At 40.7% G+C, this 17,273-nt stretch overlaps 2 protein-coding genes across 2 annotated transcripts; both read right to left on the minus strand.

Moving 5' to 3' along the window:
* Window positions 1–257: 257 nt before the first annotated feature.
* nkx2.1 (NK2 homeobox 1) lies at window positions 258–3,410 on the minus strand. Its single transcript, XM_038728106.1, has 2 exons — window positions 2,316–3,410; window positions 258–1,596 (listed from the first exon to the last, which is right to left on the minus strand). The coding sequence occupies exons 1-2, from the start codon at window positions 2,680–2,682 to the stop codon at window positions 917–919; spliced, it is 1,047 nt and encodes a 348-aa protein (XP_038584034.1). The 5' UTR covers window positions 2,683–3,410; the 3' UTR covers window positions 258–916.
* Window positions 3,411–9,134: 5,724 nt separating this feature from the next.
* On the minus strand, window positions 9,135–11,029 carry nkx2.9 (NK2 transcription factor related, locus 9 (Drosophila)). Its single transcript, XM_038729613.1, has 2 exons — window positions 10,456–11,029; window positions 9,135–10,128 (listed from the first exon to the last, which is right to left on the minus strand). Exons 1-2 carry the CDS (start codon window positions 10,613–10,615, stop codon window positions 9,572–9,574), a joined length of 717 nt encoding a protein of 238 aa, XP_038585541.1. The 5' UTR covers window positions 10,616–11,029; the 3' UTR covers window positions 9,135–9,571.
* Between the last annotated feature and the right edge of the window lie 6,244 nt (window positions 11,030–17,273).

The raw sequence follows: 17,273 nt of genomic DNA on the forward strand, positions 1-17,273 counted from the left end.
GGCTCTATTGTTTAATTGTCATGTCACAATAAGAGCCCGAGTGTTGGTAAAGTATTTAGTGTTGTCAGTTTGCCAAACCTGCGTCATATGGCGCGTCATTGAGACGTTTTTCAATGTAAATAATTGCATCACATCTCTCACAATAATAATCAATAAACATTTAACCTCCTAAGACACCGATCAAATAGGCTAATAGCTAATAATAATAAGCCTAACAATAATTCCGCACTGGTTTAATTTTTGCTCAACTGATTTTTTTTCAAAGGAATATTTTCGTCATTTCATTTCGCATATGGTGACATATTTCACAAAAAACGTAACTATCTTGTTTCCATAATTTATTAATAGGACTGTTTTGTAGTAAGTCAAATATCTATATAAGTTACAAAGAAATAAAACGTACAAATACCAATGAAACGACAACAAACCGGCAATAGCGTCAAAAACTTTGTACAACAAATAGCTAAAATCCAAACCTTTTACAGAAATATACAAGCTAGATCTACGGCTTACATTAAATTCTATTATAAATCAGTCATGTGTGTTTGTGTGTTTGTGTGTGTATGTGTGGGGGAAGGGGGGGTAACAGCACCCATATACAGCAGTGTTAAGGTAGGCCTATCTGCCTCCCTGTTCAGGTTCACTTTTCCCAACTAATGCGGCCTATATGCTGCTGATTCTTCTTTTGTCTCAATATAATTTACATTTAAAAAATCCAAAGACTTTCACATCCGCAGTTTCTGGACAAAAGTGTTTTTTCTCCTTCCTTCCAAAAGTCACACTTCCGTCCAAAAGGTGAAAATTGCACCGATTTCTCATCTCTGTTCTTGTTCAAATGCGCACATTTACAGAGAGAAAAAAATGTTTTTATTCTTTAAATAGAAGAATTGGTTTAAATCATAGCCGGCGCCTCTTGTCACCACGTCCTGCCGTACAACAGGGCTGAACACTGCAGGGCCGAGCCGTACTCTGCGCCGGGGGAATTGAGGTGGGAGAGGCCGGCCACCTGGCTCTGCAGTGACGGCGGACTGGAGGAGTGCGGCGCCAAATCTGGAGAGTGGCCTGTGCTTCCCACCTGCTGGCTCTGGTGCTGCCCGAGGCCGGACGTGTTGTTGGACATGATCATGACATTGCCCCCTTGCTGGTGGTGGGTCTGTGCGGAGGATGTGGGCGTATGGCCGCTGCCTTGACACGGCTTCCCGTCCTTCACCAGCACCGGCACGGCCACCCTCCGCGGGGACTGCTGCTGCTGCTGCTGCTGGCAAGAGCCGCTGTCTTGTTGCATCTGTTGCTGGGACACTTTGTCTTTGGCCTGCCTCTTCATCTTATACCGGTGATTCTGGAACCAGATTTTCACCTGGGTCGGAGTGAGATGGATCATACTTGCCAGGTGCTCCCTCTCCGGCGCAGACAGGTATTTCTGCTGCTTGAAGCGTCGCTCCAGCTCGTAAACTTGCGCCTGGGAGAACAGCACTCGCCTCTTTCTCCTCGGGGTGCTGGACAGGGAGCCCATACTTTTACCCACGTCTGCCAAGGAGCTGAGGCTGCCCATGCTGCCCATGTTCATGCCCGACGACGAGCCCATGAAGCGAGAAACTGGGGGAAACACAGCAAAAATTACTGATTTGTTCCATGATGCAAAACTAATTCTGTCTTTACGCGGAAAACGAAATCGAAGCTTGGCGTGCTTGTTGATGGATACAGCTATGGGTCATAAAATCATAAACCTGAGCATTGATGTAATTCAAATAACTGCAAATTATTTTTATGGTTGTCAATCAACATGGTCAAGTTTCTACAAGCAGATGAGTAAAAATTAGTCTTGCCCTTATCAATAAAAACAAACCCAAATGCGTCTCAAAGTCCATAGGCCTACTCATACATTGTCAAATTGTATCAACCAGATCCCTGAGCACAAATTGCAGCAATAGCTCATAACTGACACTATATTAATAACGAATTAATGTGATAAAGTATTCAACATTAAAGTATCTTAAACAAATTCGCAAAGCTTGGAGGGGATCTTCGGCATGAATGCTCCTTATGGTGAGACTTTTTATAAATGTTGCAGGAATGATTTTTATTTCTCTTTACCTTCCCTAACAATAAAATGAAAACCTAGCGGATGAAATCTAAACTGGATGGTTTTCCAGGGTGCCCACCATGGCGCACAAACGCGCACAGGTGACAGAAACAATACAGCGAGCACTAAAATGCAGCAAAAACACGAAACATGCACATAAAACCGCATTTCCGCATTATATATCCTGCGATATCTCAAGGCTGGAGTCAAAGCACAGGTGAAGGCTACTCACTGGTGGAGAAGCGCGGGTCCGGGTTGGCTCCGTACCAGCCGGTGGCCGTGGTGCTGCCCCTCATGCCGTCCTGGTAGGACGGCAGGTCGCCCATGTTGCCCAGGTTGCCGTTACAGTAGCCCCCCATGGCCGTGTGTGACAGCTGAGAAACACCTGCCGCAGTCATGTGGTAAGCCGCAGACACAGTCCCATTATGGCCCATGTGGTGCTGCTGCATCGCCGCCTGAGAGACCTGCGGCTGCCGGTAAGAAGTGAGAGGTGCCCCCAAGTTGTTATTCTCCATACTTACTTTCTTATAGCTCTCCTCAAGGGGACTCAAGATATCGGAAACAGAAAAAGGAGTCGTATGCTTAGGGCTCATCGACATTGTTCTGGGGCTGGAGAGGGAGAAATTAGAAGGCAAGGCAATCTCTCCTTCTCTTTTTTTTTTTTTTGGCCAAAGCCCCTCTGGTTCCTGTTGTCTCAACGTCGATCCTGGTAGATGAACACGTAGGAGAGCGCCTCAAGTCCGCCTTAATTGGATTGAGTGGGAGCTCGGTGCTGGCTTTGGTTTGTTTTAGCTGGGTGCCAGGTTTAAGGCTACCATCAGAGGCGGGGCATCGGCAACAATACAAAACAGCTCTAGCCTCCTTTCACCGAGCGTAATTTCACTTACAAGACATGTGCTCCCCTCCCACTAACAATAACATAAGCGCTGTACATGATCATAAATGTTCCTCCCGGCGGCTGCGGGCGGTGTCCGGACTCACTGCAGCTGCTGTATTTGGAGTTTGTGACTTGTTGCTGTCGCTGATAAACACGTGGCTGCACACCTTGAGACTGCACTGACCACAATACACTTTATTAACTGTAGTGATGTTTACGAGGGCCTCTTGATGAAAGGAGGCCTATATGGACTTGAGAGTTGGAGAACCACTCCTCAGTTGAACTACTGACTTTTAATGGCCATGAGAGGCCTCCAGTGATTGCAGGATTGTTTGTGTTATGCCTTATCGTACTCAGACATGCAAAAGTGCACTTGCGGGGAGGGAAATTGACTGATACTGATAAGTAAATAAATACACATCCGCGTGTTAAGTGGCTGCGTAAATGATTAACCCCCCTCGTTGTTGTGTTTTTTTTTTCATTTGATATCATTGGACGCAAGCAGCTTGTTACCTAAATTCAGATGTACACACTCGTCTAAGAGATCAGATGGAAAAAACAAAAACAAAAAAAAACAACGAAACAAAATAGAGTCTGGAGTAGGGGAGGCTCTCATGTGAAGTTAACGGCGTTCAAGTACTCTCCTGCAGCACAACGCCAGGTAGCCCAGAAGCATCTCGCTTTAATGTTCAAGGAGTCATAACAGTTTAACTCAATCATATCTCATTTCTAATTTATTTTTTTTACACAGGAGCATAGGAAAAGAGTTTGGTTTCACCGAAGTCAGGAAATGGTATTGTGAGCCTTGTTCCCGAGCTAGGTCTACTTTTACGCAAAGCTTTTCAATCCAAAATAAGAATTTTGAACGGTTTGTTTTTTATTTACTTAAAATTAGTACATTACTCTAATTATAGCGGGGTTTTTTTTATAGTTATTACTATCATCATAGTTATTATTATTCTATTTTTATTTGAATGCTGATAGGCTATTACAACCAGTGTTTTATTATTTTACATGTTAAGTCTACTAGTCATTATTCGGCTACCAATTTACCCGTCCAGAGCTTTTTAGGTTAAAAAATTATTGACATACAACATTTGAAGATAAAAAATAAAATTGATACAGTAACTTCTAACTTACACAATCTGTGGAAGTCAGGATCATACCGGAGCTGGGCCTGTGGCTACTGTAAAAATAATGAAGCAAATATTATTCATATTTTTCAGTTTTGTAAAGGTCTTGCCGGTGGTGGAACGTCAGTCTTGCAGCAGCAGCAGCAGGTGCCACCAGCTCCTGACAGAAGAAGTCTGTGCCTGCAGGTTGAGCCGATATTTCCTTATAGCCTGCAGGAGTTAAAGAAACACAGCGTCTTCTGGTGGCAGACACAATAATTTGTAATAGTGTGATCAGCTTTATTCCACTGTGACTCTTAACTTGTGTTTCTTTTCTTAATAAAACTGTGTAAATGTCTAACTAGTTTTATTAAAAAAAACTCAAATGAACGATGATGCACCCTCCGCAGCAAGCTGTCAAACTGAAGCCAGACTCAGCAGCAAAGTAAAGTCCCATTACTGCAGTGACATGCAGATCACTGACAGTTTGTCATGGGGGATCATCAGCCACAGTTCTGCATCTTACAGGCTTCTGGCTGCATATTTCATGGCTGCCTGCATGTTCCAGCAGGATAATCTGTGCATTATTTGCAGAGCTGCATTTTCCAAGTAGCCCTTCAGACTATAGACACTTATCTTTAATGAAGCAATATTATCATATAGTCCAAGCCTAAATATTACAGTTAAAATAAATTGTTTGGATGATAGCCGAGGTGCGGGCGCACAATTCGCAGGCCATATAATCGCAGGCAATTAAAATTACAGCATGTTTCTGCATCCAAGGTAAATCTTGCTTATGCCTTCCTTAATTACGGAATTTCGCAAGACGTTTTAATCATCTAAATCAGTACCTTTTTACTGTTCTGGCACACGGCTATTATGGTCAATTAGCAGTAATTAGTTCAAATGTTCCGGCTAATTCCTCAGAATAATGAGGACACACAACAAAGGCTCGAGCCTTTGTTAGCGAGGCTTCAGGTTGCTGTTTATGAACTGATTAGTGCATGATATAATCCAGTGAACAACTTCAGACGGGAAAAATAAGTGTTTACGATGGAAATTAAAAAAGAAGTTACTTATTGTTATTATATCCCATGAAAAAAACTGCAATATTTTCTTATAAAGATACAAAATTCACTGGAAATTATTTACGTCCACATCAAAATATCATAAGGATAGCTACAGCGACACTGTAGAGAAAGAATAATAAGCACAAAAATATCATTAAATTCACCTGGATAGGAAGGAATATTTATCAAATCTATCAAAGTACAGAAATGTCGCTGATGAATCCAAAATTGATCTCTAGGGGTAAATGAAGAAAGATCAAAATATTCGCACACTTGTCTCCATTTCACATATATCAGAATAACAAATTAGATCTAATGGTATTACATTTTGTCTATTTTCAATTCACTGAGGTCTACTTTTGTGTTATGCCACAGTTAAAGGCCTTACATGGTAGCCTGAATGTCTACAGCCCCCAAACAGACCCTATTAAATCTAATGTTACTCTTCCAACTCTTGTTCAGGTAATGAGCTGCAAAAAAGAAAAAAAAGAAAAAAGGATGCTGAGAAGAAGGTGATAAAAGAAAGAAGTAAATCTTCACCATCACACATGAGACTTTAGCTGATGATGATGTTTGAAGTGCGGACAGTGTCAGACCGATTCATAACAAACCATAATTTATCCAATCCAATCATGTCACATTTGAAAGAGGTAGAGATATATGATGCAGACATTTCAACTGTACACCACAAAGGGAAAACAACAGGACTCATTAGAGGACCCTGGAGCAAAATTCTGACGCATGTCACACCAAGCAGCCGCACGTCACTCCGGGCAGCCATCTTTTTGCACCCAATCAGAAGCTGTGGTTGGGGATTCTAAGAGGAAAGCGTGTTGTTTTCCAGTGAAGCACGACCCCTAGTGGGTCACTGGCTGTCCACGCCGTTTGGGTTTCATTTATAAAGAGGTGAGAGGTGATACCGTGTGTTAGTCCGCCATCTAGTGGAGAGTTGTATCAACAACAAAGACTTTCTCACAAGTATTTTATGAAGATGTCACCTATAATTAACAGCTTGAACAGCTTTTATAGGCTGAAGGAACCCCATATTAGATTCACCATTAGTCTAGCCTTTGACCTTTGGAAACATACACACAAAAACTTCCAAAATTTTAATAATAAACAAATAAAGGGGTTTAATTTACTAGCATCAGTTTAGTATGTTCATAAATATGTTTCCCTTTTATGTTAATCAGTCTGTGTTGTGGCTGAACCGAAAATAATGGTGAGACTTCGCCATTTTTGTAGTAGCAGCTAACATATTAATAGATTCTGGATTTTCCAAAGTCTTAGAAGAAGTGGATGTGGTTTTAAGAAAATTTAATGAGGTGATTCAATGTTTTTTGTGGAAAAACTGTATTAGTATTATTATAGGTAAGTATTAAAGTATGTCAAGGCATTTCTATGTTTAGTCTGAGATGTTTCTGACTGTGTAAACTTTTAGAATGGGGTGAAGGTGGAAAATGCTTTTTAAGTGGTTGGGAAACGGCTCACTGTATGAACACATTCACCTGTTATCTAAAAAAAAAAGGAGAAACATCAGTAATCTTAAGGGACCTTTTTCAATTTATTTAAGTTGAGTTGCATGAAAATGATGCTAACCAAACAACCCTTGCTTAATCTTTTAGATTTGCTCAGCTTCATACAAACTATCAATCCCTTCCTCTGATTGCATTATCCATTAAAGGGGATCCATTATATACTGGTCCATCATTAACTTTAGGTCCGCTGAGCTGCAGCAGTTATCAAAACCTTCACATTTCTTAATACAGTTGTATTCTGACTGATTTCATAAAATCAACCATATCCTCTCTTTACCCACGTTCAGTGAATTTAGGCCGGCAGCACATCACTCAGAGCTCCAGAAGAGGCACTAAATCAAATGTAAGTTTCACCTCAAAATATTGCAGAGCTCATACATACATACATCACACAAGTTAATAAAAGACTAATTTGGTATTCTGCATTGTACATCATATACCCAACATACATAAAAGCTTCCGTAGTTCTTAAAATACAGCAAATACCAAATAAGTGTAGGCTAAATAAACTACAATTGAAACACATATACACACATACAACACATATAAAACACTAAATCCAGATTTCTGTTTCTGTTTAAAAGAGCCTTTAATCAAGCAGCGGTGCAGAGTCTCACTAGAGGACACAAATATGTTGAGTGTGAGTAGCCAGTTTATGAGTATATAAACTATTATATTTTGCTAACCATGCAACCTAAACTGCACAGCTATACACAACCATTATGTTTGCCAATGGGTGAAGATAAACTATAACTAATTGTGTTGAATAAAGGCCAATATTTGGGAAACTTCAGTGTATGAAATATGGAACAGCAAAAAGCTTGCCAAAAATGATCTGCACTACAATTTCAAAAATACTATCCGTCTGTCTTACTCTGAGGGCCATAGATGTTAACTTAACAAAACTCCTCCTGTGGCCTAGTTTATGTGGACCTTATAACTTTCCTTAAAGAGGCCCCGGGGACAGACCAGTGAGTAAAACTATAGGATGGGCAGGCTAACACAAGCCCATCCTTTTCACACAATTCCTCTGACCAACTTAAAAAACCAATGGCAACCTCTAAAAGCCTGTCTTTGTCACCCTTAAACCCCAAGATGCTCTAAAACACCATTGTGCAGTTAAACCTCATAAATTTGTCGCAGGGACTGATTAAACATCTCGGGAATTGAAACACTAAAGATTTTGTCTCGGTCCCTTTTGGGGCGAGGGACAATGGTCCATTCACGGGGAGACACGCAGACAAAAAGAGTGTTTAAGGCGAGATGCAGCGAGCTGAGGGGTTCGGCCAGTCCCCTCCATATGTGATACAAGGTGGCCCCGGCGAGGGGGACAAAGGACCAGGTGACAGGGACGAGGGGCTGCAGGGTCACAGGATGAGCAAACAACATTATAGGGGGCGTGAAAGCAGAAGCCCCCCCTCGTCACTGATGAAATACTGACATGATTTTAAACACTGGGGCATATTTTTCATGATAGTTGAATGAGTGTGGAAATGAGGGAGATCAGTGAAGTATTTCTAACTTTGAGAACATGGTAATCAACTCTTTCACTGGAAGTCATTTCACTGTTGAGGTTAGTTTTTGACAGCTGTTTTTTTAACTGTCAATGAAACACAATAACACTGTAAAATCTGCTGTCTTGTAATGAAGCCTCGTAATGAACCAAAAAACTAACGTAAAACCCTAAATTTTCTTGCATATCTAATGGCTAAAAAGAGTATCTTGCTCCTCAGCTGCACCTGTTCAGTTATCTAGTAACGTATTTAGTATTAGTGCTTGTAGAAAGTTGATCATCTGCCCTTAATTCAGCCTGTTGCACCCACAGAAATCATATCATCTTCAAACCTACAGTACACAAACCAAGATTTCCACATAAAGTCTGAGTGTAATCGTTGCATTAATCCCACTTGTCTCAGAATGACAAAAGTTAATTGAGTAAAAGTAAAAAGCAGCCCATGGGCCCAGACAACAACAGGGTGAGAGAGGCATAATGTTTACTGGGTATTCTTATGCTTAACCAAATCCAGTCCTTTCAGAAGTGATGTTTGCTCAGCTTCTGGGTGCATAATTAGTTTTTTTACATTATAAAAGCCTCCGGGCCCCTGTCATGACCTGCTACATATTTTAGATTTTACTAATTAAATATTTTTTAGACTACATAGGCCTATTATTGATTTTAAAACCACTTAATAGACTTAAAGCCTAAATTGAATATCCTATTTGGTAGATGTAATATTTTAAAAATATTCTACTACACAAATAAATAAGAAACGCCCAACTTAAACATTACATTTTAAAAAGGTTTGTTTGTGCCTCTGTTTTGTTGTCATATTGATGCTAATTAAAGACTACACTTTTTTGGGGGGGGGGGGGGGGCTTAAAAAATAAATCACATTACACAGTAATATTTATCATACAAAATATGAGAAACTTTTTATTAATAATTTTGTTCACAAAAAGAAACAGTTTAAACAGTCAAAACCTTTAAAGAACGTTTCCCTTAAAGACAACAAATAATTCCTTCAAACATTCAGGCTAATAGTGGCTGTGCAGCTACCTCTTCTATCTCCGCCTAAAGCCTAACGTATCTTATTTGCCTTCAACAAAAGTTATTTATACAAATATTATGTTTAAACTTCTTTACATAGAAATACATCATCTCACCGGATATTTAAACATCTACAGGCTACACCATTAAGCCCCTGTATGACAAAATATTATCAGCATTTTAAAAATAGTCACAAAAACACGCAATATATCAAAATAAAATGTGCAAAATATCGTTCGTTCTATGGTGAACATCTAAATGTTTAAGTTGCTCGAAAATCTGCAAAACATTCAGAAAACATTTGATGCTATTCTAAATGAGTTTGTGCACTGAAATGAGGCCTTCACTTGAAAGAATTAAAGTGGACCGAGTCGCTCCAAAAGTCTCTCCAGGCGAATCTGGAGGCCGCCGCGGTGGGAAAGTGCTGGTGGTACCTCGGAGGAAGAGAGACGGGGGACGGATGCTGAAGAGATGGGTAGGCTAAGGGGAAGGGTACCGCTTGAGAAGGAGACAAGCAGCCAGCTTTCTCCGTGTCAAGTATGCAGGTGTGAAAAGGTTTCCCATCCCGGACCAAGATCGGAACAACGACCCGGCGCAGCACCGGAGGCTGCGCTATCTCCAAGTCCTGCAGTGCTCCTTCCGCCCGGCCTCTCTTCATCTTGTAGCGGTGGTTCTGGAACCAGATCTTCACCTGGGTCGGGGTCAGGCTGAGGAGCCGGGCCAGCTGCTCCCTCTCCGGGCCGGACAGGTAGCGCTGCTGACGGAAGCGCCTCTCCAGCTCCAGTGTCTGGGCCTTGGAAAACAAGACTCGGCGCTTCTTGCTCTTCTTGCTCTTGTCGAGCTCCGAGTTCTCCGGCTTGGTTGAGTCGGGGGAGGCCTCGAGGCTCCCTTCATCAGAAGCTGTAGAATAAAATAATTGAGGTTAGGCCAGACTCATATAGAAATAATGTAATAATGTGATTACAGTCTTTTTCTAGACTGGTCTCTCATCTATCTATCTATCTATCTATCTATCTATCTATCTATCTATCTATCTATCTATCTATCTATCTATAAAACAAAGCTTTTAAAATAAAGCTGACAAGGGCGCATACATGTCTAATATCCATATCTAGCTAAGGTCCTTATCACTTCAAATCTGTTCAGTTTAAAATGACAATATTTCCAGTTTCCAAATATTTCAATAAACTGCATTCCCCAAATTTGGCTTCATCAATACGCACTCACATATGCAAGGACTCCGGTCGCAGTCCATCCAGGAGGTGTAGGGCGAGCTGGAGGAGCAGGAGGAGTAAACCGGGGAGGATCGCGGCGCTGCCTCCGCATCCAGGTCAGGCAAATCCAGGATGCGCCTGACGGAAAAGCTGAATTTGGTCGGGGCAGCCATCGCGTCCGAGTGTGCAATCCGGGTTTGTTTTGCGCAAAAAAAAAGGTAAATAAGCAAAGCCCTCAAAAGTAAGTCTATCCAAGGAGGACAAAAACGCAGCGGATCCTCTCCACTTTACACGCAGTCCAAACACAGCTCGGAAACCAATGTGTGCACTGGGCTCAGTGTTTACACAAACAGCACACCATAAGCTGCAAACACAAGGCTGCTCGCTTATAAAGCCTCCTCCTCCGCTGAGTACCTGAATGGCTGGAGTGTTGTAGCCCAGTGATGGTAGGTGTGGAATAAGGGGTGGGGTTGGGGGGGAAACCTCAGAGGTTCAACAATGAGCGAAGGAAGCACTAGTCATCATTACAGATTCGTCCCGTATCGTCAAACTGTGGAACAGATAATGGTAATTGTTGGAGCTGAATCACGTCTTGGGTGGCAACTGACAACAGGGCCAGTCTCAACATCACCCCCCCCCCCCCCCCCCCCCTCGCCCAAACAACGTGTCCCACATTTGCATACAAAGTAAGCAATTAGCGTGATGCCTGCAAGTTGGTTTAACTAATACGTCCATTAGAGGCGTAATTGCAGGCGTTTGGACGTTTGTGGATGGTGGAGGACTCGCAAACATGCTTTTCTTTTGACTTATTTAGGAAATACTCAACACGGAAAGTTTTTTTTTTATGATTTATTGTCATATTATAGTGCATGACAAAAATGAAACAGCGGTAAAACTTAAATGACTTTTTTCTAACTCCCTATAGGCCTAATGGTGTTATAAGCAGGCATGTGTGTTTGAATGCAACACTCCTCATGTTAACACAACAGATAGATAATAATACACTATATAGGTGTATAATTACAAAATATGTCTTCATATGAGAAGTTCGTACTACTGTAATTATAATGGCTGATAAAGTATGATAGATAAAGTGTGATAGTAATAATTGTACTGTTGAGGGAAATTAATTGTACAATAAAGATTTTTTATGTCAAACTTAAACCTCCAAAAATGGCTCATTCAGATTCTGACAAATTGGAGCAGTGGCTGATGGCTGCTGAACTTGGAGGGAACACTGTAGCTTGCAATGCATTCTTTTTCTTGTTTTTTTTTATTTTTTATTTCATATTAAAATGTTATGTTAACTTGGTCATTTCATTCCCTCTCCATGCTGACGCCTACAGGCTTTTATCTTTTTGTCTCTTCGCACACATAAAACGTATTAAATGCAAAGTGTGAATCCAACCTTATGTCCCCCCCCCCCCCCCCCCCCCCCCCCCCCGTATTTGATATTAATATCGGCTCTAGTCCACTTCAGCGAGGTGCACGAGGCCGGGGAGGAGAGTGGTGGTGTTGTTGGTGGTGGACATGCCTCCCCAGTCGTCCTGGGTGGTCGGACGAGAGGCAACACAAATACATGCCAACCAGAGGAGGGGAACAAAAGGAGAAAATGTAGCCCCGCGTCCGAGACCCGTTGGAAGCATTTGTTCCAGTCAAGATTTTGCATTTGTTCAGTCCCGCAATAATGCCTGATTGACGCCCCGGCACAATGTCCTTTAACTTTGCAGGATAAATCCGAGCTTGTTCCGTGTTGTCATGGTTTTGAATGGGGCTGAATAGGATCTGGGACACTATCTACTGCTCTGCGTCTACTGCCGCCAAGTCTATAGTCCGAAGCAATATTACGTGTGTGATTCAGGACGTATTAAATTCCTTTTGCGTTTTCAAAGTTCAACAAAGTCGGTGACCTGTGTATGAGCCCTAAAATGCTCCCAAATCAGCCTTTCCCTCTCGTTTTCTTCCAATTTAAAACATTTACGCACATGGCGCACAAGTTATTACCAGGAAAACAAAAAGAAAGCAACTTTTAAGATGAAATTTGCAAACAAACAAAACAGACAGGACTGACTCCCCACTTCAAGCATCGTGTCTGATTAGGGCCTCCCAGCGGTTGAGAAACATCAGCGGATTACAGTACCGCAGATTTGCTGGTGGATAGTTTACAGGGGGCACTCGACTGGAGAGCAAAAACACGCAAAGGCAAAGAAAAGTCATGTCCAAAGAGCGGGAATTTCTCTGTCCACAATGACCCAGCAGCCACTTAATCTATTTAACACCCTGTAGGCTTCAGCCAGAGAGGGTCCTCTGCAGCTCCCAAGAGCTCTCCACTGCCAAATATTTACTCTGTTGTTCAGCTCTCCATTCCCAATCCCTTTCTCAGCCAAATGGAGATTTTTCTCACATGGTTCTGGATTCAGACCTGAGCAACTAAGGAGCCTCAATGAATATTTTGCAGACTGATCAACCACACGCCTGCAATTTAACACTGAACCAAATGAAGGGATTTACTCAAGTGTTAATAACTATAAATACAAATCAAGTACCCCAGCACTCCAAAATGTGTTTCATTTGGTGTACTTCATTTTGTTTGCACAAAGGCCTACATCATTCCGGACAGTGAAGCCCAGAGTTTGACACCAGAAGACGAAGACGAGAAGTTTATGTGCACATCTTAAATTTGAGTTTAAGACTGATGTACAAGAATGACTTTGTGACGTCACAACTAGTTTGAAAGCCAATCCTGGTCCAATATATAATTTACATACATGTGATGTCAAAGTAATTTCATAATAATAATCTTTTTTAAATTTATTTGTACAGCACTTTTCAAGCAAGGAGCACAATGTTCTTTCCACTGCAGGAAGACACCATACAAAACAATCACATGTAAGAACACCACCTTAAAAAGGTTACATATAACCCCTCAAGCATAAGGTGACAAACAATCAATAAGAGTACTATAAACAAATTTGAAATATGGCGGTAGCATGACAGATCTGCATTATACACACAAATAAGTCCATAACCATGTGTTTTAAGACAGGTGGCATTATAGCAAAAGCTTCATCACCCCTTGACCTTAACCTGGACTCTGGAACAGCAAATAGGCATAACCCAGCAGATTTAAAAGGCCTTTTTGGGCAGTGAGGAGTTTAAAGTTCTCTGATGGAGTCTGGTAATGGCTATGTAAATCCCTGTGAGTAACGAGCAGGATTTTAAAAAGGATTCAGGAAATCGGTAACCAGTGCAAAGAAGCAAAAAAGTGGGGTGACATGAGAAGACAACTGGCCTGATTCGGACGTGCTTGAGGCAGTTTTTCTGATTTCGAACAGATCTTTAGGCTTCATACAACTTTTTTTTTTTTTTTTTTACAAATGCAGTAGTTCTCCCAAACACATGTAAACAGACTTTGATGTGTAAAAATTGGTGGCGTTCCACTTTAAGGCAAGTAAACAAAGCATTACAACAGTAGTGAAGATGTGAATATCTTCTTATATTCCACCTTTGCTTAGCTGCTTTCATTCTGAAGCACTTGACTCAACTTGAGTTTTGAAATGTGCAATATAAATAAATCTCTTCTTAATTAACTTTCTTAAATCTGATATCACTGCTTATTTAAGTCTCTGTCATTTAACCTAACACACACAAGGACACCACTATGTCCTCTTCGTTACCTTTGTTGTCCAATTCTAAACAATATGGTGGCTCAAACTGCGACCTTGCAGTTTATGCGTCAACCAAAGACAAAGATAAAGCCCAGAATGTTTATCTGATCTCAGTCTGACTGATTATCAGTCACCTAAAACACCCACAATGACCCCTCTATTACTCCTCAGTGCAGTATTGTGGCTCAGTGTAGCATGATGCTCCAGCAGCTGCACCTGCCACTGGTATCCTCTCCCTTCTCCCGGTCCTGTAAATACCATTAGCATTTTGGAGAGGGGCTACGGGGGATAATTACTTGGCAGCCACACCACCTTCTCTGCAGTAAACTGGGGTCTTGTGAGGCTGCTTGATCATATAGCAGCTGTGTGTATGTGCTGCTTAGTGAAAGTGTGTCAAAAAAAGTACTTAAGAAAAAGTAACAGTGTAGATATACTCTGTTACAAGTACATGTGTTCATATTTTAAGTAAGTAAAAGTACAAAACTATTGGCATTAAAAAGTATAAGTACTCATAAGGCATCATCATGCAGAATGGCCCATTTCAAAATAATGTATATTCAATTGTTTATAATTATTGATGCATTAATTCAGGTCTTCTCAAACTTTTTGATGTTATGGTTCATTCAGAAGCCGAAAACAGTTAATGCCAACCACCACACATAAACAGATTGAATTCTTATCAATCATCAACAATATTGGGGTTATTTGGTTAAAGTTATCAAAAATTGCAGTGGAGTAAAAGTATAAATAGCATAAAATAAATAAATACTCAAGTAAAGTACAAGTACCTCAAAATTGCACTTAAAGTACTTACACTTACACTTTGTACAGTACTTAATAAATGTACTTAGTTACTTTTCAACACTGCAAACCATAAAGTCATCAGTAATCAGTTATTGCTCTGACTGGACACAGAGAGAGTGATGAATGATCAACACTTCAGTTTGTTAACTCAGATAATGTAAAAAAAAACAAACATGAAAAAGTAAAAGAGATTCTCACAAAATATACACATTATTTAGATTTGAGCAGAGTTATTTCCACACCCACCATCGTCACAGCCTACCAGTGTTGATACTAAGTTGATGATATCAGAGGGATCTATGTAGGAAGCAACAAAGCTGCCAAATAACAATGACGACACACAAGTCTTTAGAGGAAATACATGTAAACCTATAGATATAAGTAAACACTATGAACCCTGAGAAAATCTGCCCACTCCATATATATATAAAAAATTGAGTTCCAGGCTGTATTAAACCACCACATACTGTACCTATGGTTTGAGCTAACTTGAAGTCTGCCTGTGTTTGCTTCTGTCACATGTCTATGTCAACATAACGCTTTAAAGTAAAGAAATATGACCTTCAGATCTTCAGAAGATCTGCAGCTCCTGAAACTCAGATCATTATCAGTGTTGAACTTTTACAACAGGAGAAGTAACTCATCAATCAATACTGTTTTCAAAGTAGTAATATTATCAAAAGGCTACTAGAATAGTCTTTCTTTTTCCCATCTTCACATTTGATTAAAGGGAAAATCTGATATATTTGTTTTATAATGCATTTAGAAAGCATAAAAGTGCAGGGTTGGGGTTAGTAACTGTTTCATCAACACTGTTATTTCTGGTAGCCTCCAGTCTTTATGACATGTACGAAGATAAAAAGTGCATGCAAACACGTGTCAGTTCCTTACCTATTTCAGTCCCGTTCCATACTGAGATGCAAACAGAGGATGCAGCTATCAGCCTCTGCTAATCTCCAGGACAAACCTGAATATTATGAAAAAAAACACTTAAAACTTTTTTTTGTCTCTTATTTTCTGAACAAATAAGAATCTAACTTCTGAGCACAAACAGCAGGGTAAGACTGATCTGTCATTGGTGCGACTTGTTGGACATGTGTGATACTTGGATGCCCTCTACCGGCCACACAATAAACCTGACAGACAGACAGACAGACAGACAGACTCCTCATGTTGGCCCTGCTTCAACCCTTTCTAACCAACCACAAACTGTGGGTGGAACTCAGTCCATTTCAGCCTGAATTTAAATCCTGAAGGGCAATGTAGTTACAGCTATTGGTGGAGGAAGTATTCAGATGCCTTTTTTTCTGTAAAGAAAAGTAGAATTACCAGACTGAAAAATACTCCTTTAAAAACATTCAAAGGAAAAGAAGCGACTAGTTGATTAATTGAAAATCGTTTCAGCTGTATATTTACATTTATTCATTTAGCTGACGCTTTTATCCAAAACAACTTGCAATTGCTATACAGAGGTTGCACGCCTCTGGAGCAACTAGGGATTAAAGCTGATAATACACGGGGCAACGTTTTGAGCAATGTTGCTGGTGGCAAGCCTGACTATGTTTTGAACAGATAGCGGCGGTGCGGGGCGGGTGGCGGAGTGGTGGGGGAAGGGGATTAGGGTAGTAATCTTTACTCATTACCATTAATGGCAACGTTGTCCTGCACAATTGCTCTAAAAGTTACTCCGTGTATCATCAGCTTAAGTGTCTTGCTCAGGGACACAATGGCGGATTGAACCCGTGTCTCTCACACCAAAGGGATAGTCTTATCCATTGCACCATCGCCACCTGTATATGTACATACCCTTAGCTAGTTTCATTTAGAACAAAACCTCATATTTTGCATTCAAAAATCTTAATTTGTAAAGTAACTAAAACTGTTAGATAAGTGTAGTGAAGACAAATGCACAATATTTCCCTCTGAAATGTTGTGGATTAGTAAGTTAAAGTAAAGTACAAGTACCTCAAATTTGTACTTAAGTACAGTACTTTAGTAAATTTACTTAGTTACATTCCACCACTGGTTACAGCACTGAGCCACCATAACACAACAATAACCTACCCAATCGTCTCTGTGACTATTATCTGACAGGATGAAACATCCCAACAGCTCGTCCTTCATTGACATAGTGCAGCAGTTGGTGTTTGATGCCATACAGAGGGGCACTGCAGATGTGTGAGAGGGGAAACTCTTGTTGAGTCCTTACCTGAAGGATTAACACAGCTGCCATCCAGACATGCACATGAACATGTGAAGGTTCAATCACTGCTAAAGGATGCAGCCTGTAGATATTTCCAATCAGTGATTAATCTGATAACTGGTAGAACCTTTCATTTGGTTTGATGATGATTAGTAG

This window comes from Micropterus salmoides, unplaced genomic scaffold (assembly GCF_014851395.1).
Source record: "Micropterus salmoides isolate LMB-PRFRI ecotype aquatic unplaced genomic scaffold, ASM1485139v1 Ms_hic_scaffold_19, whole genome shotgun sequence".
Taxonomy (NCBI): domain Eukaryota; kingdom Metazoa; phylum Chordata; class Actinopteri; order Centrarchiformes; family Centrarchidae; genus Micropterus; species Micropterus salmoides.

Bases quoted from the DNA above. Each gene is read 5' to 3' on its own strand.
- nkx2.1 (XM_038728106.1), bottom strand. From the start codon at position 2,682: ATGTCGATGAGCCCTAAGCATACGACTCCTTTTTCTGTTTCCGATATC. The intron at 1,597-2,315 runs GTGAGTAGCCTT...TGTTTCCCCCAG, and splicing joins GGACCCGCGCTTCTCCACCA to TTTCTCGCTTCATGGGCTCG.
- nkx2.9 (XM_038729613.1), bottom strand. From the start codon at position 10,615: ATGGCTGCCCCGACCAAATTCAGCTTTTCCGTCAGGCGCATCCTGGAT. The intron at 10,129-10,455 runs GTGAGTGCGTAT...TTTATTCTACAG, and splicing joins CGACCGGAGTCCTTGCATAT to CTTCTGATGAAGGGAGCCTC.